Source organism: Chlorocebus sabaeus, chromosome 1, assembly GCF_047675955.1.
Source record: "Chlorocebus sabaeus isolate Y175 chromosome 1, mChlSab1.0.hap1, whole genome shotgun sequence".
Lineage (NCBI taxonomy): Eukaryota > Metazoa > Chordata > Mammalia > Primates > Cercopithecidae > Chlorocebus > Chlorocebus sabaeus.
Window position 1 is genome coordinate 74,252,617 of NC_132904.1, and position 22,121 is coordinate 74,274,737.

The 22,121-nt window shown below is 38.5% G+C and overlaps 1 protein-coding gene across 1 annotated transcript in view; it reads right to left on the bottom strand.

Moving 5' to 3' along the window:
- Positions 1 to 22,121, bottom strand: part of RSF1 (remodeling and spacing factor 1) — a 156,984-nt gene that overhangs the window by 69,164 nt on the left and 65,699 nt on the right. Inside the window, exons 3-4 of the mRNA XM_008020259.3 lie at positions 18,594 to 18,686; positions 12,075 to 12,280 (exon numbers count right to left, since the gene is read on the bottom strand). Of these exons, the coding sequence (XP_008018450.1) occupies positions 12,075 to 12,280; positions 18,594 to 18,686 (299 nt within the window). The remainder of the gene's footprint in view (positions 1 to 12,074; positions 12,281 to 18,593; positions 18,687 to 22,121) is intronic.

Sequence of the window (22,121 nt, forward strand, 5' to 3'; positions counted from 1 at the left end):
CACGGATAAACCTTGTAAAGATTATTCTACTTGAAAGTGGTCACACATGGCTAGTGGTGGTTCCCAGCACTTTGGGAGGGCAAGGCAGGCGGATCACCCGAGGTCAGGAGTTCGAGACCAGCCTGACCAACATGGAGAAACCCCATCTCTACTGAAAATACAAAATTTTCCGGGTGTGGTGGCGCATGCCTGTAATCCTAGCTACTTGGGAGGCTGAGGCAGGAGAATCCCTTGAACCTGGGAGATGGAAGTTGTGGTGAGCTGAGATCATGCCATTGTGCTCCAGCTTGGGCAACAAGAACGAAACTCCATCTCAAAAAAAAGAAAAAAAAGAGAAAGAAAGAAAGTGGCTGCACACAAAAGTCACATATCATATAATTCTATGTTTATAAAATGTTGAGAATAGTCAAATTATAGACACAGAAAGATTGGTGGTTGCTAAGGGCTAGGAAAAGGGAGAATGAAGAATAACTGCTAATGGGTACTGGGTTTTCTTTTTAGGGTGAGAAAAATATCCTGGTGTTAGACAGTGGTACCAGTTGCATAACTTGTAAAAACAAAACAAAACAAAACAAAACAAAAACTAAAAACTACTCAATTATATACATTTTACAAAAAAGAGATGGTGGCTTGGACAAGAATGTAGCTATGAAGGAGAACTGATCAAATTCTAGACACAATTATGCATGAAGAGCTGATTGGATTTGCTGTTAGGGTAGATGTGGAGTGAGAGAAAAAGCAAAGTTACAGATGTGCTCCAAGGTTTTGGGCCTTGGGGTTTACACTTGGTATAAAAGCACTCTCTGTAGTCCCACTCTGTTCCTGAAGAAGCACCTGATGGAATCTGGTATAAAGTCTCCATTTGCTAAAATTCTCTCATCATTAATAACCAAACACTACCACTTGGTTATATTTACATCTCTGCTTATCTTTTTCATTCCTAAAGAAATTCTATTGACATATTCCATAGGGTTGAGCCAGTGAAAGAATGTAGCTGCCATTAACTGAGATGAGATGCTCATATTAGGGTAGAAATGTTCAAAGTTTAGTTTTGAGCAGACTGGTTACTGACTTTGACTTAACCAGATTCTAAACTGTAGTTCCTATATGTACCTTAAGTTAATCTAGACTTCAATGAAATGGAACACATCATCCTAACCATTATTATTGTGAAATATGATTTCTCCCAGCCTAGGAGTTGTTCAGAGTTTGAATTAGTGGTAGGTGCTAAACATTTCAGAAGCAATGAAGAAAAATAAATAAATAAATAAATAACAAAAAAAAAAACAGACCCTCCTGACCACCCGCCCCCCACTGGCAAAAAAAAAAAAGTCAAGCATAGGTATTATCTTCTACCAAGTATGAGCCAAGTATCTGGTTCTTCCACAGCACCCTTGATAATCTCCATCACAGACTTTGTGACTGTATTATTTAAAATTTCCCTGTACCTTTCTTCCATAACAAGAACTCCTTAAGAAATCGGACCAGATCTTCACATCTACAGAGCATAGCACAGTATAAATATAACAAGTCTTTTGTAAATATTTAAAATATATGATTCCAGAATTGAGCAACAACATGCCAACTTTTTGGTATAAATTCCAAATTATTCAGTAGGCAAAAAAAAAAAAAAAAAAAAAATTATGGAGGCCAAGAAAACTGAAGAAAAGCATTAATTAGTAATATCAATAGCAGTACTATTAATCTAAGATGTTAACATTAGTGAATGAGTACTGTGTTCCAAGCATTAATTATTCCAAGAGTTTTATATTAATTAGTTCATATAATTCCAATATAACCCAATTAAATAGATATTAAATTATTCTCATTTTATGACTGAGGAAACTGAGGACACATAGAGAGGAATGGTAATTTGCCTAAGGTAAGTTAGTACAATTTAGCAAGACTGAATTTCGAGTAGTCTGACTTTAGAGCCCATCTTAATCACTGTGCAATATTAGCAGGTTATACATATATGGTTTAGAAATACATTCACACAGTTTGTAATTATGGGTACATGAAAACTGTATATACTATTTCAAATTCAGCTTTTTGAAAATGACTATCAAACCATTATCAGTTTTGAAAATATTTTTAATGAGGTATAATTCACATACTGTAAAATAAACATATTTTAAGCACTAAGTTCATCAGTTCTGACAAATGCATACATTGTGTAATCTAGACCACAATCAACATAAGGAATATCACTATTCCCACAAAAATTCCCTCCTGTCCTTTCCTACTGAATTCCTTTTCCCCACCAAAGCAAGAAGAAATCAGTCTTGATTATGATAATCATAGATGATATGGTTTGGCTGTGTCTCTACCCAAATCTCATCTTGAACTGTAACTCCCACAATTCCCACGTGTTGTGGGAGGAACCCAGTGGGAGGTGACTGAATTATGGGGTGTGTCTTTCCTGTTTTGTTCTTGTGATAGTGAATGAGTCTCATGAGATCTGATGGTTTTAAAAATGGGAGTTTCCTGCACAAGCTCTTTCTTTGCCTGCCATCATTGATGTAAGACATGACTTGCTCCTCCTTGCCTTCTGCCATGATTTTGATGCCTCCCCAGCCACGTGGAACTATGAGTCCAATTAAACCTCTTTCTTTTGTAAACTGTCCAGTCTTGTCTTTATCAGCAGCATGAAAAAGGACTAGTATAGTAAACTGGTACTGGGAGTGGAGCGTTGCTGAAAAGGTACCCAAAAATGTGGAAGCAGCTTAAAAAGTGGGTAAAAGGTAGAGGTTGGAACAGTTGGAGGGCTCAGAAGAAGATATGAAAATGTGGGAAAGTTTGGAACTTCCTAGAGACTTGTTGAATGGCTTTGACAAAAATGCTGACAGCAATATGAACAATAAGGTGCAGGCTGAGGTAGGCTCAGATGGAGATGAGGAACTTGTTCCCAAACTGGTGTAAGGGTGACTTTTATTATGTTTTAGCAGAGACTGGTGGCATTTTCCCCTGCCCTAGAGATTTGTGGAACTTTGAACATGAAGGAGATGATTTAGGGTATCTGGAGGAAGAAATTTCTAAGCAGCAAAGCATTCAAGAGGTGATCTGGGTGCTATTAAAAGCATTCAGTTTTATAAGGGAAGCAGAGCATAAAAGTTTGGAAAATCTGCAGCCTGGCAAGGTGATAGAAAAGAAATCCCATTTTCTGAGGAGAAATTCAAGCTGGCTGCAGAAATTTGCATAAGAAACAAGGAGCCAAATGTTATCCCCAAGACAATGGAGAAAATGTCTCCAGGCATGTCAGAGGTCTTCACGGCAGCCCCTCCTATCACAGGCCTGGAGGCCTAGGAGGAAAGCATGGTTTCGTGGGTCAGGCCCAGGGTCCACGTGCTGTGTGCAGCCTAGGGACTTGGTGCCCTGCATCTCAGCCACTCCAGTTATGGCTGAAAGGGGCCAATGTAGAGCTCAGGCCATGGCTTCAGAGGGTGCAAGTCCCAAGCCTTGGCAGCTTCCATGTGGTATTGAACCTGTGAATGCACAGAAGAATTGGAGTTTGGGAACCTCTGCCTAGATTTCAGAAGATGTATGGAAATGCCTAGATGCCCAGGCAGAAGTTTCCTGCAGGGGTGGGGCCTTCATGGAGAACCTCTGTTAGGGCAGTGTGGAAGGGAAATGTGGGGTCAGAGACCCCACACAGAGTCCCTACTGGGGCACCACCTAGTGGAGCTGTGAGAAGAGGACCACTGCCCTCTAGACCCCAGAAGGGCAGATCCACTGACAGCTTGCACTGTGTGCCTGGAAAAGCCAGAGATACTCAATGCCAGCCCATGAAAACAGCCAGGAGGGAGGCTGTACAGGGGCGCAGCTGCCCAAGACCATGGAAACCCACCACTTGCATCAGCATGACCTGGATGTAAGACAGTCAAAAGAGATCATTTTGGAGTTTTAAGATTTGATTGCCCTGCTGGATTTCAGAATTGCATGGGGCCTGTAGCCCCTTTGTTTTGGCCAATTTCTTCCATTTGGAATGGCTGTGTTTACCCAATGCCTGTACTCCCACTGTATGTATCCAGGAAGCACTAACTTGCTTTTGATTTTACAGTCTCACAGGAAGAAGGGACTTGCCTTGTCTCAGATGAGATGCTGGATGTGGACTTCTGAGTTAATGCTGAAATGAGTCAATACTTTGGGGAACTGTTAGGAAGGCATGACTGGTTTTAAACTATGAGAACATGAGATTTAGGAGGGGCCAGGGGCAGAAAAATATGGTTTGGCTGTGTCCCCACCCAAATCTCATCTTAAATTGTAACTGCCACAATTCCCACGTGTTGTGGGAGGGATCCAGTGGAAGGTGATTGAATTAAGGGGGCAGGTTCATTTCCTGTGAGTGAATGAGTCTCACGAGATCTGATGGTTTTAAAAACAGGAGTTCCCTGCATAAGCTCTCTCTTTCTTTGCCTGCTGCTATCAATGAAAGGCATGACTTGCTCCTTCTTGCCTTCTGCCATAATTCTGAGGCCTGCCCAGTCACATGGAACTGTAAGTCCAATTAAACCTCTTTCTTTTGCAAATTGCCCAGTCTTGGGTATGTCTTTATCAGCAGCATGAAAATGGACTAACACAACAGATTATTAGTTTTATTAATTCTAGAACTTATCACAAATGGAATCAAACAGTATGTGCTTCTTTCACATACAAGGAATTTTGAGACAAATCTATACAGTTTCATAGATCACCCCTTTTTATTGCTTAGTAATAATTCATTGTATGAGTAATGTTAAGAATAAAGATGCTATGAACGTTCTTATACAAGGCTTTTTGTAAACATGCTTTCATTTCTCTAATATAAATACCCAGAAATGAAATTTATAGGTTATGGGATAACAGTTTGTTAACATTTGAAGAAACCACAAAACTGTTTCCCAAAGTGGTTGTATCATTTTACACATACAACAAGGTGTTAAGAGTTTCAGTTGGTGCATATCCTTGCTAACATTTGGTGCTGTAAGCCATTTTTGTTTTACTAATTCTAATAGAAGATAATACCTCATTGTGGTTTTAATTGGAAATTCTACAATGAATAATGATGCTAAGCACTTTTTCATATGAATACTGGCCATATGTATATATTCTTTATGAAGTAACTGCTCAACAGTCCGCATATAACTTTGTCTTCCTTAGTATACTCGATATAAAAGTACTTTCTGTAGTCCCACTAAGATCCTGAAGAAGCTTGTGATAGAATCTGGTCTAAGGTTTTTATTTGCTAAAATTCTCTAATCATTAATAACTAAACACTACCACCTTGTTATGTTTACATCTTTGCTTGTTGTTTTTTTTTTTTTTTTTTTGAGACACAGGGTCTCACTCTGTTGCCCAGGCTAGAGTGCAGTGGTACAATCACAGCTCACTGCAGCCTCAAGCTCCTGGGCTCAAGCAACCCTCCCACCTCAGCCTCCCAAGTCACTGAGACTACAGGCAAGTGCCACCACACCTGGCTGATTTTTGTATTTTTTGTAGAGACAGGGTTTTGTCTTGTTGCTTTAGCAGGTCTCAAACTGCTGGGTTCAAGAAAACTGCTCACCTCAGCCTCTCAAAGTGCTGAGGTTACAGGTGTGAGCCATCGTGCTGAGCCCATCTTTTTCATTCCTAAACAAATTCTATTAACATACCTCATGGGGTGAATAAAATCACTTATTGTATCATATTTGATTAGACGTAAAATTGGTTTTTTTTTCTGTACTTTTATCTTCTTTCATTGAGGCCTAAACTAGAGATGAAATAATACTTTTGTGGCAATTCTGTTTTAAACATTAACCGGAATAAGTAGGACACTGGCTGAAGCTTAAATATTTTTGCTATTGAAACCTGTTACAATACTAGGTTGAGTCATATGAAATCACCATTTTTACAGGTCAAAATGTTCAAATGTTAACAATTTCATATAGTTTCATGAAACTTAACTACTTTTATTGTTTTGTAAATCACATACTAAATCTTGTTTCAACTTAAAGTATAATTCTTTATATATGAGTTAATTGCTTCCTATCTATTCATCTAATATATATATTTATATTATTAATTTTGCAACTAGCAGAAATGGAAGTTGCTACATAACAGTACAAGTTTAAGACTGTAGTGATGTTATGGTATGAAATTTTCAGTAGATCAACTATGTAAAATTATCTCTTTTTGGTGGATTCTCATTTTTTAAAAAATTCCATTTGATTTTTAATTTACAAAGTTCAGTTATATTTCTAAATTTATCAATCATTAAGAAGGCTGACTTACTGGCTTTAGAAAACGGAACCCTAAAGACCAGATAATTTTTGTTATATAATGCTCTTTTAAGAATTAGGTAGAGGCTGGGCACGGTGGCTCAAGCCTGTAATCCCAGCACTTTGGGAGGCTGAGACGGGCGGATCACGAGGTCAGGAGATCGAGACCATCCTGGCTAACACGGTGAAACCCCGTCTCTACTAAAAAATACAAAAAACTAGCTAGGTGAGGTGGCGGGTGCCTGTAGTCCCAGCTACTCGGGAGGCTGAGGCAGGAGAATGGCGTAAACCCGGGAGGCGGAGCTTGCAGTGAGCTGAGATTGCGCCACTGCACTCCAGCCTGGGCGACAGAGTGAGACTCCGTCTCAAAAAAAAAAAAAAAAGAATTAGGTAGAAATATGTTTCCAACACCAGCTGATCGCCAAGAAAATAATACTGTTAAAGAAATTGTTTTAAGAAAAAACAAGAGGCTTTTAATTTACTAGTAAAAAATAATATTTACTAGCTAAGAAGAGCACCCAAATGCAACCTATTCAATGAAAAAGTCAAAGTCAAAATCTTATTTGCTTTACTTGTTCTTTTAACTTGATTTTCTCTTTTCTTTTTTTTTGAGATGGAGTCCACTCTGTTTCGCCAGGCTGGAGTGCAGTGGTGCGATCTCGGCTCACTGCAACCTCTGCCTCCTGGGTTCAAGTGATTCCCCGGTCTCAGTCTTCCGAGTAGCTGGGACTACAGGCACGCACCACAACGCCCAGCTTATTTTTGTATTTTTAGTAGAGACGGGGTTTCACCATGTTGGCCAGGATGGTCTCGATATCTTGACCTCATGATCTGCCCGCCTTGGCCTCCCAAAGTGCTGGGATTACGGGAGTGAGCCACCACGCCTGGCCATCAGTTGATTTTCTAAAGGAATCTCTTGCTAAAAAGATTAGTGCCTCTTACAAAACTCCACTTCACATAAACTTGCACGTTTAATTGAAAAATGCTTTGACAACATCTATCAGCCTTAAGATAATCACTCCACTGCAATGTAAAATGAAAAACAAACATTCTTGCTCCTGTCAAACTCAATTCTGCGTCCCCATAATTTGAATCCAGTGATCCTGGCTCAGCCTTTGAGATATTCTTCCACTAATCAATCTTCTAAATGTCTGAAGACATTTATGTCTGAGTAAATTTCTGCTAGATAAAGCATTTTCAGTTCATTCAATCGTCTTCTTTGCGGTTGGTTGTTCCCATAATGGACTTCACTATATTAATGTTTCTTTTAGAGTTTGCCATTCAAACAGAAATACCATGCTCCAGGGATGATCTCATCCAAGTCAAATGAGATGATGCCCCACATTATTTTAGGCACTAAATATATATTAGTGACAACTAAGATCCTTATCTTTATGAGAAGGCAAAAATCATTACAATGTTTTCTACATTCAACCTTTGCAACAATGAGAGACCTATGTGAACAAGACAGTTTACTATGTTTGTCAATAACAGTTCCATTGTGTTGGGTTAAAGCTAATTGGAATGTCATGTCATAGTACATCTCATTTATAATAAGCATAAACACATGCAACTGAAAATTTGAGATAAATTACCGTCCTTCCCCAGAAAATATGCATATAATATTCACCTAAAATCTATTCCTTACAAGTTGAGGCCTTTCACAGGTGCCTGCAGCCCCTCTTAGAGATCTTAGAGCCATACTATTCACTATTACATCACCAATTGTTTAGCATAGTACCTATTACACAGGCACCTATGTAACAGAATTTATAAATTTAATGAAATAAAGGAATGTTAGTATGACAATCAGGTGTTGAAAAATTGAATTTCATTATTCAAAACCAGAGAGTCAATAAACCAAATGATTTCTGAATGGTCCCAAATATTTCTACATTACTTGGGCAATGTTCCCTGGCTCACTGTAAATAGAAATACATGTATTAATAGATGCCATCAAAATGTCTAAAAATAACCTGGCACCACTTTCTAAAGAAATTTGTGGTTGTGAAAATGAGAAAAGTATAGGATGGGCCTGGCGGCTCACATCTGTAATCCCAGAACTTTGCGAGGCCACAGCAAGTGAATAGCTTGTGCTCGGGAGTTCGAGACCAGCATGGTCAATGTGGCAAAACCCCGTCTCTACTAAAAGTACAAAAACTAGCCAGGCATGGTGGTTCACACCTGTAATCCCAGCTACTTGGGAGGCTGAGGCAGAAGAACTGCTTGAACCTGGGAGGCAGAGGTTGCAGGGAGCTGAGATTGCACCACTGCACTCCACACTCCAGCCTGGGTGACAAAGCGAGATCTTGTCTCCAAAACAAAAGAAAGGAAAACTGTTTGTAGGCATTATTCTACAAAAGCATCTCCTTCTAAACAATTGCCACATACACCATTTTGTTTATCAAAAACAAATTTTAACAAATGGAAAGAAGTTTTGTGTGTGTGTGTGTGTATGTGTTTAAAAAGGGCAGAAGCCCAAGGAATAAAACATGGAGAAATGGTCAAGCATGAGAAGAGGTGAAAGTAACACCACGGAAATTTTCCGACCTTTCTGCTGACAGGTATTTCTTTAGTGAATAAACTAAATTTCAGTCTCTGGAATTAGAAAGGTTTTGTAAGAAAAGCGAATAGTTGGCCGGGCACGGTGGCTCACGCCTGTAATCCTAGCACTTTGGGAGGCCGAGGTAGGCAGATCATAAGGTCAGGAGATCGAGACCATCCTGGCTAACACAGTGAAACCTCGTCTCTATTAAAACTAAAAAAAAATTAGCCAGGCATGGTGGCGGGCGCCTGTAGTCCCAGCTTCTCAGGAGGCTGAGGCAGGAGAATGGCATGAACCCGGGAGGCGGAGCTTGCAGTAGGCCAAGATCGTGCCACTGCACTCCTGCCTGGGTGACAGGGAGACTCTGTCTCAAAAAACAAAAAACAAAAGAAAAGCGAATAGTTAAAAAGTTAAAAGGTGGAAATAAAAAGAGAAAAGGTTTATTGAGCATGTATTACAGTGCCAGCACCATTTCTCATACATTCCTCACAACAACTTTTTGAGGAAGTATTATCACTTTCATTTTAAAGTACAGGAATGTAACTCTCAGAAAAATTAAGTACAGTTAGCCATCCATAACCTCAGATCAAAATATTTAGAAAAAAATAAACTAAAGCTAATACAATAAAAATACAAACTAAAACTACAGTATAACAATTTTATACCTAGCATTCACATAGCATTAAGTATTATAAGTATATGGGAGGATGTGCACAGGTTATACACAAATATTATGTAAAGGGCTTAAGCATTTGCAGATTTTGTTATCCATGAGGGTCCTGGAACCAGTGCCCCATGGATACCAAGGGACAAATGTAATGTGTCTACACATGGTAAGTAGATGAACCCAGATTCAAAAATAACTATTAACTCTGAAATTTCACATCATGCATTAAGGTATAATCTACCTAAAACAGTATACATTAGACCTTTTTTTTTTTTTTGAGATGGAGTCTCGCTCTGTTGCCCAGGTTGGAGTGCAGTGGCGTGATCTTGGCTCACTGCAAGCTCTGCCTGCTGGGTTCAAGCGATTCTCCTGCCTCAGCCTCCCGAGTAGCTGGGATTACAGGCGTGTGCCACCACATCCAGCTAATTTTTTTTGTATTTTAGTAGAGACGATGTTTCGCCATGTTGGCCAGGATGGTCTCGATCTCCTGACCTCATAATCCGCCCACCTCAGCCTCCCAAAGTGCTGGGATTACAGGCGTGAGCCACCGTGCCCAGCCTTCCAGTTCTTTTTATTTTGAACTCCTCTCATAAATTACACCTCTGCCTCCCAGGTTCAAGCAATTCTCCTGGCTCAGCCTCCCGAGTAGCTGGGAGTACAGGTGTGTGCCACCATGCCTGGCTAAATTTTTGTATTTTTAGTAAGAGATGGGGTTTCACCATGCTAGCCAGGCTAGTCTCCAACTCCTGACCTCATGATCCTCCCGCCTTGGCCTCCCAAAGTGCTGAGATTACAGATGTGACCCACCGCACCCAGCCCATTACACATCATTTTAAACAACTGTGACTGATGAATAGTAATCGTTATTTCACTGTCGTATTTTCTTCATCTACAAAGAAGAAAAGAATGTTTTAAACAACTACACAAGGTTAATATGGGAAATAATAGAAACAGTGGTATAATGTCATGAATAGATCATATTTGGTCTTTGTATTCAAAGGAGAAATGGTAAATAAATTTTAGTTTAGGACTACTTTGTTTACCTGCATTTAGCAAATTAATTACAAGGAAAATAATGTAATGACACATGCTTATAAAACAATCTCCCATGAGATTAATCAATACACATTTATTCTTAGGGAATGAAAATTGAGCTTTTCGACGGCTTATTTCTTCAAAGTGTTAATAAATAATCACTAAGAGAAATTGCTGAAATTCAAAATGGGACAAAAAACAGATATGAGTTAATGTCAAGAAAGTTTTTCATAAGCTAGCGGATAGCTATGAGTTTTCCCTACTTTATAGGACCCCTGATATCTTCCAAATTAATATATACTGTATTTGTGGAATATTTCTAAATAATAAAGTTACAGTGACAGAAAACTAAAGACACAAAGATTCTGTAATAATGGTTCTAGTATTACAGGGTTTTTTTTAAAGTTATATTTCATGGTTATATATTAAATGTTTCTGTTCAAGTATATGTCAACACAAATTAAAAAATCAAGACTTTTAAAAAGAGAACTATGACAAAAAAGTGCAATGTTCCCAAGATTTCCTCAGAACTCCAATAACGAAACGTATGCACAGCAAATAGAATATATACTGTGTCAAGATGAAATGAATAAATTAAAATAATTAGAACTAATTAACGCTGAATAGAAAACTATAGCTAAAGGCTGGGCGCGGTGACTCACACCTGTAATCTCAGCACTTAGGGAAGCCAAGGCAGGTAGATCACCTGAGGTTGGGAGTTCGAGACCAGCCTGACCAACATGGAGAAACCCTGCCTCTACTAAAAATAACAAAATTAGCTAGGCGTGGTGGCACATGCCTGTAATCCCAGCTACTCGGGAGGCTGAGGCAGGAGAATCGCTTGAACCCGGGAGGCAGAGGTTGCAATGAGCCAAGATTGCATCATTGCACTCCAGCCTGGGCAACAAGAGCGAAACTCTGTTTAAAAAAAAAAAAAGAAAACTATAGCTAAATAAGAACCAAACAATGCTTTTCTTGTGCTTTTGTCTAACAATGTATTTTTCTGTCCATATTATTTATAACTATTCAGATTCTGGCTTCCTGATGTATAAAGTATGTGTATACAATATGGACTGAACTGCTGAATATTTTCAGTTACTTGAAATAAAAAACTAAGTGCGTACTATGGATACTATGCTGGATACTAGGTGAGGCCTTGAAAACTCCCAAAACCCGCTGGGCGCGGTGGCTCAAGCCTGTAATCCCAGCACTTTGGGAGGCCGAGACGGGCGGATCACGAGGTCAGGAGATCAAGACCATCCTGGCTAACACGGTGAAACTCCGTCTCTACTAAAAAATACAAAAAACTAGCTGAGCGAGGTGGTGGGCGCCTATAGTCTCAGCTACATGGGAGGCTGAGGTAGGAGAACGGCGTAAACCCGGGAGGCAGAGCTTGCAGTGAGCTGAGATCCGGCCACTGCACTCCAGCCCAGGCAACAGAGCAAGACTCTGTCTCAAAAAAAAAAAAGAAAACTCCCAAAACCCATAAACAAAAAAACCACTTCTGTCTCATAGATAACATCCTAGTTTTTAAACGAGATCAATGTACAAAACACATAAATAAGTGTAAAAAGGTTCCAATAAAAGATACCTGACAATGCATTTCCATGAAGAGCCATCTTGATCATCTTGTTCTTCTATGTACATTCTGACATTGTGATCTTGATCCAATTGGTACCAGTACATGAGGCCATCTTTGTCTCGCCCAATTGGCTGGAGACGCATAGTATCGGCATCCTCCTCATTAATAATATTCTTGAATTTGAGATTGTCATCAAACTGACACTCGCAGAGGTACTGAAAAATAGTCATAACATGGCTTAAAATACCTCACAAATATTTCTCCATCACAATAAAGATGATACAACCGTAGAATTGATTCAGGGAAAGCAGTGGACAGAACAAACATACTGCATTCCTTCTTTCACTATCCTCTCCCCACTTTCATACATACTGTTTAGAATAGCCAACATTTTAAGGAACATTTTATATTAACACCATACCAATTTATAGGTTTAACACAATCACTGACACACAAATCAAGTTTTATTTCAAAAGGAATGAGCCCGTTTGCACTAAAAACTCCCAAATCATCTCATGGTGTAAGATTTTCTGTTTTAGGCCAGGCACAGTGGCTGACACCTGTAATCCCAGCCCTTAGAGAGGCCAAGGCAGGAGGATCGCTTGAGTCCAGGAGTTAAAGACTAGCCTGGGCAACATGGTGAAACCCTGTCTCTACAAAAAATACAAACATTGGCCAGGTATCGTGGTGCACACCTACAGTCCCAGCTACTCTGGGAGGTTGAGGATGAGGTGAGCTATGATCTCGCCACTGCACTCTGGCTTGGGCAACAGAGCAAGACCCTGTCTCAAAAAAAAAATTTTCTATTAAAAAAGTTTCATGTAGTTTTTTTCCATTTTCCTTATTTAAAATGACAAATAAAAATTGCATATATTTATGGTATACACCATGGTATTCTGATATATGTGTATAGTGTGGAATGGCTAAATCAAGCTAATAAACACATCTACTACCTAATGTACTTAGAATTTTTAGTGGTGAAAACATTTAAAATCTAGCCCCTTAGCAATTTTCAAATATACTATATGTTGTTATTATCTATACTCACCATGTTGTACAACTGATCTCCTGAACTAATTCCTCCTGTCTGACTTTTTGTAGCTTGGGCCAATATCTCCCCAATCTACCCCTCACCTCCCTAATCCCTGGTAATCACCACTCTACTCTGATTCTATGAGTCTGACTCTTAGATTCCACATTAAGTAATATTATGGGGTATTTCTTTCAGTGCCTGGCTTATTTTACTTAACATAATGTCCTCCAGGTTCAACCTTATTGTGATTAATGCTGCAGTGAACACGGGAGTGCAGATACCACTTCAAGAAACAAATTCTACTTCCTTTGGATACATATCCAGTAGTAGGATGCTGAATTATATGGTAGTTCTATTTCAAATTTTTTGAGGAACCCCCATGCTATTTTCCATAATGGCCGAACTAATTTACATTCTCACAATCAGCATACAAGGGCTCCCTTTTCTTTCTTGAGACAAAGTCTCTTTCTATCACCAGGCTGGAGTGCAGGGGCGCGACCTCGGCTCACTGCAACCTCTGCCTCCTGGGTTCAAGCGATTCTCTTGCCTCAGCCTCCCAAGTAGCTGGGACTACAGGGGTGCACCACCATGCCCAGCTAATTTTTGTATTTTTAGTAGGGACAGAGTTTCATCATGTTGGCCAGGATGGTCTTGATCTCTTAACCTCGTGATCTGCCCGCCTCGGCCTCCCAAAGTGCTGGGATTACAGGCACGAGCCACTGTGCCTGGCCTCAAAGGTTCCCTTTTCTGTACATCTTTGCCAAACTTGTTATCTCTTGTCTTGTCTTTTTGATAACAGCCATCTTAACAAGCATGAAGTGATATTCCATTGTGGTTCTAAAATGCATTTGCCTGATAATTAGTGATACTGAGCATTTATTCATATATCTGTTGGCCATTTCCTACGTCTTTTTCTGAGAAATGTCTATTGAAGTCCTTTGCCCATTTTTAAATCAGATTGTTTTCTTGCTGTTGCTTGAGTTCTTTATATGGTTTGAATATTGAACTCTTCTAGTAGTTTTATACTTTCGAGTCTTATATTTAAGTCTTTAATCCACTAAGATAATTTCTGTGTATGGTGTAAGATAAGGGTCTAATTTCATTCTCCTGCATGTGGATGACCAGTTTTCCCAGCACCATTTATTGAATAGACTGTCCTTTGCCCAGTGTGTAATCTTGACACCACTGTCAAAAAGCGACTGACCATCAACATAGGAGTTTGTTTCTGGGCTTTCTGTCCTGTTCCAGTGGTCGATGTATCTGCTTTTTACCAGTACCATGTTGTTTGATTACCATAACTTAGTAGATTCTGAGATCAGGTAGCATGATGCCTCCAGTTTTGTTCTTTTGGCTCAAGATTGCTTTGGTTATTCAGGTTCCTGTGGTTCCATATGAATTTTAGGGTTGTGTTTTATTTCTGTGAACAATGCCACTGGAATTTGATAGGGATTGCAATGAATCTGTAGGTCACTTTGGGCAGTATGGACATCTTAACAAGATTAATTCTTCTAATCCATGAACGCAGGACATCTTTTCATTTGTCTTTTATTTGAGACAGAGTCTCGCTCTATTGCCCAGGCTGGGGTGCAGTGGCGCGATCTCAGCTCACTGCAAGCTCTGCCTCCTGGGTTCATGCCATTCTCCTGCCTCAGCCTCCCAAGTAGCTTGGACTACAGGCGCCTGCCACCACGCCCGGCTAATTTTTTTGCATTTTAAGTAAAGACGGGGTTTCACGGTGTTAGCCAGGATGGTCTTGATCTCCTGACCTCGTGATCCGCCCGCCTCGGCCTCCCAAAGTGCTGGGATTACAGGCATGAGCCACTGCGCCCAGCCTCATTTGTATTTTCTTTCATTAATGTTTTGTAGTTTTCAGTACAGAGATCTTTTACCTCTTTGGTCAAATTTACTCCTAAATATTTTATTTTTTGATACTATTGTAATGAATCGGTTTTTATAATTTCTTTTTTGGATAGTCTGTGATTTGTGAGTAGAAACACTTCTGATTTTTGTATATTGATTTTATATCTTGAAATTTTACTGAATTCATTTATTAGTTCTAATAGTCTGTTGGTTAAGCCTTTAGAATTTTTTATACGTAAAATCATGTCATCTGCAAACAGTGACAATTTAACTTCTTCCTTTCCAATTCCGATGACTTATTTCTTTTTGTACCTAACTGTTCTGGCTAGGACTTCCAGTACTATATTGAATATAAGTGGCAAGTGGGTGTCCTTATCTAGCTCCTGATGTTAAAGGAAAAGCTTTCAGTTTTTCACAGTTGGGTACCATGTAAGCTGTGGGGTTGTCTTATATGGCCTTTATTGCACTGACACATACTCTTTTCATACCTAATTTGTTGTGAGTTTTTATCATGAAAGCAAAGTTGAATTTTCTCAAATGTTTTTTCTGCATATATTCATATGATCATATAATATTTGTCCTTCATTCTCTTAATGTGGAGCATCACAACTTTATTTAGTTAATTAATTAATTTTTTGAGACAGAGTCTTCTCTGTCACTCAGGCTAGAGTGCAGTGTTACGATCTCAGCTCACTGCAACCTCTGCCTCCTGAGCTCAAGCGATTCTCCTGCCTCAGCCTCCCTAATAGTTGGAATTACAGGTATGCGCCACCATGCCCAGCTGATTTTTGTACTTTTAGTAGAGATGGGGTTTCACTATGTTGTCCAGGCTGGTCCTGAACTCCTGACCTCTAGTAATCCATCTGCCTCAGCCTCCCAAAGTACTGGGATTACAGGCATGAGTCACCCCCGCCTGGCTTATTTATTTATTTTTTAAAGACAGAGTCTCACTCTGTTACCCAGGCTGAAGTGCAGTGGCACAATCACAGCTCAAGCAATCCTCCGCCTCAACCTCCCCAGTAGCTAGGACTACAGGTACACACCACCACACCCAGCTAGCCAGCTTTTTAAATATTTTGCAGAGAAGTGGTCTTGCTGTGTTGCCCAGGCTGGTGTTGAACTCCTGGGCTCAAGTGATTCTCCTGCCTCAGCTTTCCAAAGTGCTGGGATTACAGGTGTGAGCCACTGTACCTGGCCATGTATCACACTTATTGATTTGCATATGACGAACAATCTTTGCATTCCAGGATAAATTCCACTTGATCATGGTGAATGATCCCATTTATGTGCTGTTAAATTTGGTTGCTAGTATTTTGTTAAGGATTTCTGCATCTGTGTTCATCGGGAATATTTCTTTTCTTATAGTGTTTGTGTCCAGCTTTGGGATCAGTATAATGCTGGCCTTGTAAAATTAGTCTGGAAGTATTTTCTCCTCTTCAGTTTTTTAGAAGACATTGAGAAGGACTAACATTAGTTATTCTTTAAATGTCTGGTAGAATTTAGCTGTGAAGCCATCATACCCTGGGCTTTCCTCTGATGGGACATTTTTGACTGCTGGTTCAATTTTCTTACTTGTTAGTGGTCTGTTCAGATTTTCTATTTCTTTGTAATTCAGTCTTGGTAAGATGCATGCTTCTAGTATTTATCCATTTTTTTTCTATATAATCCAAACAATTGCTCATAGTTGTTTCTTTGATCCTTTGTATTTCTGTGGTATTGGTTATAACGTCTCTACTTTAATTTCTGATTTCAGTCTTCTCTCTTTATTAGCCTAGCTAAGGGTTGTCAGTTTTGTTTATCTTCTCAAAAACCAACTCTTAGTTTTGTTTATCTTTTTTACCATTTTTTTAGTCTCTATTTCATTTAATTTTACTCATATCTTGGTTATTTTCTTCCTTCTACTAAGTTTGGGTTTAGTTTGTTCTTCCAGTTTGTTGCAGTGTAAAATTAGGTTGTTACTTGAGATTTCTTCTTTTTTAACGTGGCCATTGATTGCTATAAATTTCCCTCTTAGATTTGCTTTTGCTGCATTTTGTAAGTTCTGGCATGTTGAGTTTCCATTTTCATTTCTCTCAAGAGTTTTAAAATTTCCTTTGGATTTTTTTTTTTTTATTAACATGTTGGTTATTCAGGATACACGGTATAAAACTTTCTATAATCTTTCTTCCAGGTTTTAGGTGAACATTATTCTTCAAAGGACTATCTGTTTTTGAAAGCCTGAGACATATGCAGTTTTCAAGGAAGGTAGATTTTCACTGATAGCTGGCTCTAGAGAATTCTCTTAAAAAAAGATATTCACATACTAGACTGGAAGAACTAACTTTTTGTTATATATTTCATATATGATTAGGGTATAAGTCAGATTTCTTCCTGGGTATCGCTGCCCAGGCAGACAACACATTAAGTTACTTTGTATTACAGCCCTTATGCCTTTGCCTATGTCAGCTATCCCAATGGTCTCTAAACATTTTTGATCAAGCATCCTTACTATTAAAAAAATTTGTAACACATCCTGAAAAGTTATATGTGTGTATTATATCCACTTTCTTATGTATTTACATAATACACTAACATATATATATATGCACTAATATATAATATATGTAATACTAAAGTATTATATACATTTCAGCAGCATCCCCCTAACCTAGAGGTCAGTATGGATACTAAAGTATTACATATATTATAGGAATGCACAAAAAGGTATTTCAAAAATTGGGATTAATAAAAGTTATGAGTATAATTTCTATAACTTTGACTAGCAAGGAATCACCCTAATTACCCCCTTGGGACCACAAGCTGGTCTAGAGACAGATGAACCTGCATGATTATACACCCTGAAATCTGAGTTTACTATGACATTTGGTTTTCTAAGACAGGTATCTTTTTGATCTTGAAGACTTCTGTGTAGGCACCAACAGCAATCAACATCTAAGAGCAAAATAACACGTACTCTATAGTCTTATCTATCTCCAAAATAATAATATGTATACTGACATTGTATTTTAAGGTTCATCATAACATCTTGAGGTCTTTTGAATAAAGAAGCCTACTTACAAAATACTATAAATTTTAGAAGTAGCAAAAACTTCATTAATGTTTTCACAAAGAATATTTTTCCCCTCTATTATGCTGGCCACTTTGCTACTAATTAGGGCCAACGACAGGAAGTGGGCAGGAAAAGAAAGGAAAACTCAAACTTGTAAAAAAGCCTACTTTGAGATGACCCATTGAAATCAAGTTGGTTTGGTTATGTGAGGGTTGTATTAAGTACAAAATGACATGCTCCCAGTCATCCAGAAAACAGTATCAAATTGCTAATTTAGTAAATCAGTAGAAAATTATCCACAGTTTACAGTATATAGTAATGATTGTAAAGGTTGAAAACAATGAATAAAACTAATTTGAACCAACTGCTTGCCCATGTTATTACTGTCCCTACAAGAAGAGATAATTAAACCTAGATATACGTATGCATTAAAAAAAAACAGCACTTTAAAGAACAGATTGTCACCAAAAAATAGACTCCTCTTCTGCTAATAATAAAAATGTCTACTTTTTATTTTCCAATTTAACCAGGAGTCAAAAATTAAATTTTAAATTGAAATAACTGTAACAAATAATAAATTTATTACCTTTAAGAGTGCTAGTTTGCATTCAACACTCATTTCAAGATAGCCCTTCTTCTCCATCTCCCATGCCCAGGTACTGTTAAACTCTTGGCATATCTGTCAGATAAAGTTAACATCTTAATACATGAAAGCAATTTTTGTTTTATTTATATTGGTAGGCTTGTACAACTATGCTATCTGTTCTTGTTAATACATGTTTATAAAGGAAAGAGGTTACACCAAACAGTCCAATCCAACTGCACCCTAAAATGCATACTACTTAAAATGATAAAAAGTATTTACTATTGTTTGATAATCGAATTTAGGGTAAGAAGGGATCTCTGTAGCTCTCTTCTCCGCTATCAAGAACTTTATACATACTTTCTAGACACATTTCCCACATGAGAGTAATTATTCGATTCCATCTCTCCAAATGGCTGGAAGTTCCTTTAGGGCGATGACAAAAATTTATTCATTTTTATGCCCAGGACAGAATTAGTTCAAAAAACATGCCAAATTGTATACATACTTTTAACCACGCCTCTCTCGAACTTATTATTCTACTATATAAGAGTAAAGCTAAAATTCCATTCTTGGCATATGAAAACTTATGTAACTTGGCTTCAAGATAAATGTCTAGGCTTCTCTTTCTACACAAGCATTTCAGGCAAACCAGAGCCACTGTAACAGACCAAAGAAGATCTGAATAACCACTGCACTTCAAAGCCAGTGCAAGAAACTTTTTCTCATTTTAGCAGCATCCCCCTAACCTAGAGGTCGGAGGAAGCCAGTAAGGGAAGTTAACACACAGTGAAATGCAAATGGGTTCTATGAAATGCAAACAGGTTCTATGACCTCTGTGAGTTAGTTTTTTCAGCAATAAAACCAGAACAGTAATAATATTATCTTAAAGGCCATTAAGTAGGCATAAAATGATACAAAATGCCAGCAATTTCACATATTTCTTGCAATTCAAGGAGCAAAGAGCATAATGAGGGCCAAAGGAGAAGAACCAACACAAGGCAAGAGATTAACCTGGAGTACAGGGAATGAGGTAGACAGGAGAAAAACAAGCTGGCTTTCTCAGGTGGGTTACCCTTTTCCTAGCCTGCACTAGTGTCATCTCTTTTCATTGATTTGTGTAATAAAATAATAGATTAGTATTAATATAGAAAAAGAATACAAAACAAGCAGTATGGCCAAGAACAATATAATAGAGGATCTTTTTTTTTGAGATAGGTCTCACTCTGTCACCCAGGGTAGATTACAGTGGCACAATCACATATCACTGCAACCTTGACCTCTCTAGGCTCAGGTGATCCTCCTACCTCAGCCTTCCAAGGAGCTGGGGTTACAGCCATGTGCCACCACGCCTGGCTGATTTTTGTATTTTTTGTAGAGACAGGGTTTCTCCATGTTGTCCAGATGGACAATGGACAGTCTTAAAAGACTCACAGGAAGCATAAGTTTCCCATTCCCTAGAATATATTACTTCCTCTGGCTGACAGTGTTATGTTTCTAGAGAGGAAAAAAACAGATATACAGAAAAAGGGAAAAATAGAAATATTACACGAGGAAGACCCTAAAGTGATTATACCAGAAGCTAAAATGTCAGAATCTGAATAGACACTTTACCACAATGAGAAAGATAATAATAAATGTTGGTGAGGATATGGAAAATTTGAATGCTCACAGGTTGTTAGTGAGAATGTAAAATGGTGCAGTTGCCTGGGAAAACAGCTTGGCAGTTTCTAAAATGTTAATATTTAGCTACCATATGACATAGCCATTATACTCCTATTTACACAAGAAAGAGGAAAACATACATCCACACAAAAACTTGTATACAAATGTTCCTAGCAGTATTATTCACAACTGCCAAAAGGTGGAAGCAACCCAAATGTCCACTAACAGGTGAACGGATAAACTGTGGTACATCACACAACGGAATTTTATGTAGCCATAAAAAGAAATGAGGTAATGATATACTATAGCATGGATGAGGCTTGAAAACATCTTAAGTGAAAGAAATCAGACACAAAAGGACACATATTGCATGATTCCATGTATATGAAATGTCTAAAACAGTCAAATCCATATAGGTAAAAGTAGATTAGCAGTTCCCAGTGGATAGGGGAAGGAAGCAATGGGAAGTGACTGCTGATGGGTAGGCAATTTCTTTTCAGAGTAATAAAAGTGTTCTCAAATTAAGATAATTATGATGGTTGTACATTTCCTGTAAATACACTAATAAACACTAAATTGTTTGTTTTTAAAGGGTAAATTTTCTGGTACGTGAATATCTCAAATTTAAAAAAAAGAAAGAGAGACAATCAACAATGCAGAGTCCGGCTATGACCTGAATGAAGCATTTATTGAGTGCTTGGTTGAGTACCAGGCCCCTAGAAGAAGATAACATTGGCTGACTATCCCAGAGGCTAATGCCGAGTATGGGAAACTCATCCTTAGTATCTGAGAGGTGAAAAATGACATAGCTCCAAAGTTTGGCCAACAAACCAGATACGGAAGCACAGCCAACGGCTCACGGTGTCACAAATTCCAAAAACAACAACTACTGATTAGCATCTATGTGTAAAAGAGGAGGATAAAAAAAAGAGAAATGGATATAAAGATGATAAAAATCCTTTGCCCCCACACTGCTTAACTTAAATTTACTGACCTTTATTTATAGCATTTAGGGTATAATATATTTGTTTTGCAGATTTCAAAGATAAATTTACTACTCATTTTGTATTTCTGAGACAGAGTCTCACTGTCGCCCAGACTGGAGTGCAGTGGTGCGATCTCGGCTCACTGCAACCTCCGCCTCCCAGGTTCAAGCGATTCTCCTGCCTCAGCCTCCCGAGCAGCTGGGACTACAGGCGCCCGCCCCCATGCCCGGCTAATTTTTGTATTTTTTATAGAGACGGGGTTTCACCATATTGGCCAGGATAGTCTCGAACTCCTGACCTTGTGATCCACCTGGCTTGGCCTCCCAAAGTGCTGGGATTACAGGCGTGAGCCACACACCCGGCCCATTTTGTATTTCTTTAAGGGCAATTTAGACACACTGCTGTGCCATTTGATGTTTAAAAAAAAAAAAATCCACTAATTAGCTATGCACAAAACAGCCATAACCTACTATTACCACAAAATGAACACTGCAAATAAAACTTGCAAATAAAAAGATTATTCAAAAAGACAGCTAAATAATTATTAGGCAAAACTATTTAATGTACACCCGGGACAAGCAAACTTTTTCTCAGGGCCAAAACAAGAAATAATTTAGGCACTGTGGGTCATAGGGTCGCTCTTGAATCTATTCAAATCTACTATCATGGTGCAAAATCAGCCATAGAATATACATAAATGAATAGCATGGCTGTATTCCCGTAACACTTTGTTTATGGATAATGAAATTTGAATTTAATTTTTACATGTCACCAAATATTATTCTTCGAGTTTCTCTCCCAATCATCTAAATATGTAAAAACCACTCTTAGCTTTCTGAGACAGGTACCAGGCAGGATGTGGCTCATGAGCTATAATCTG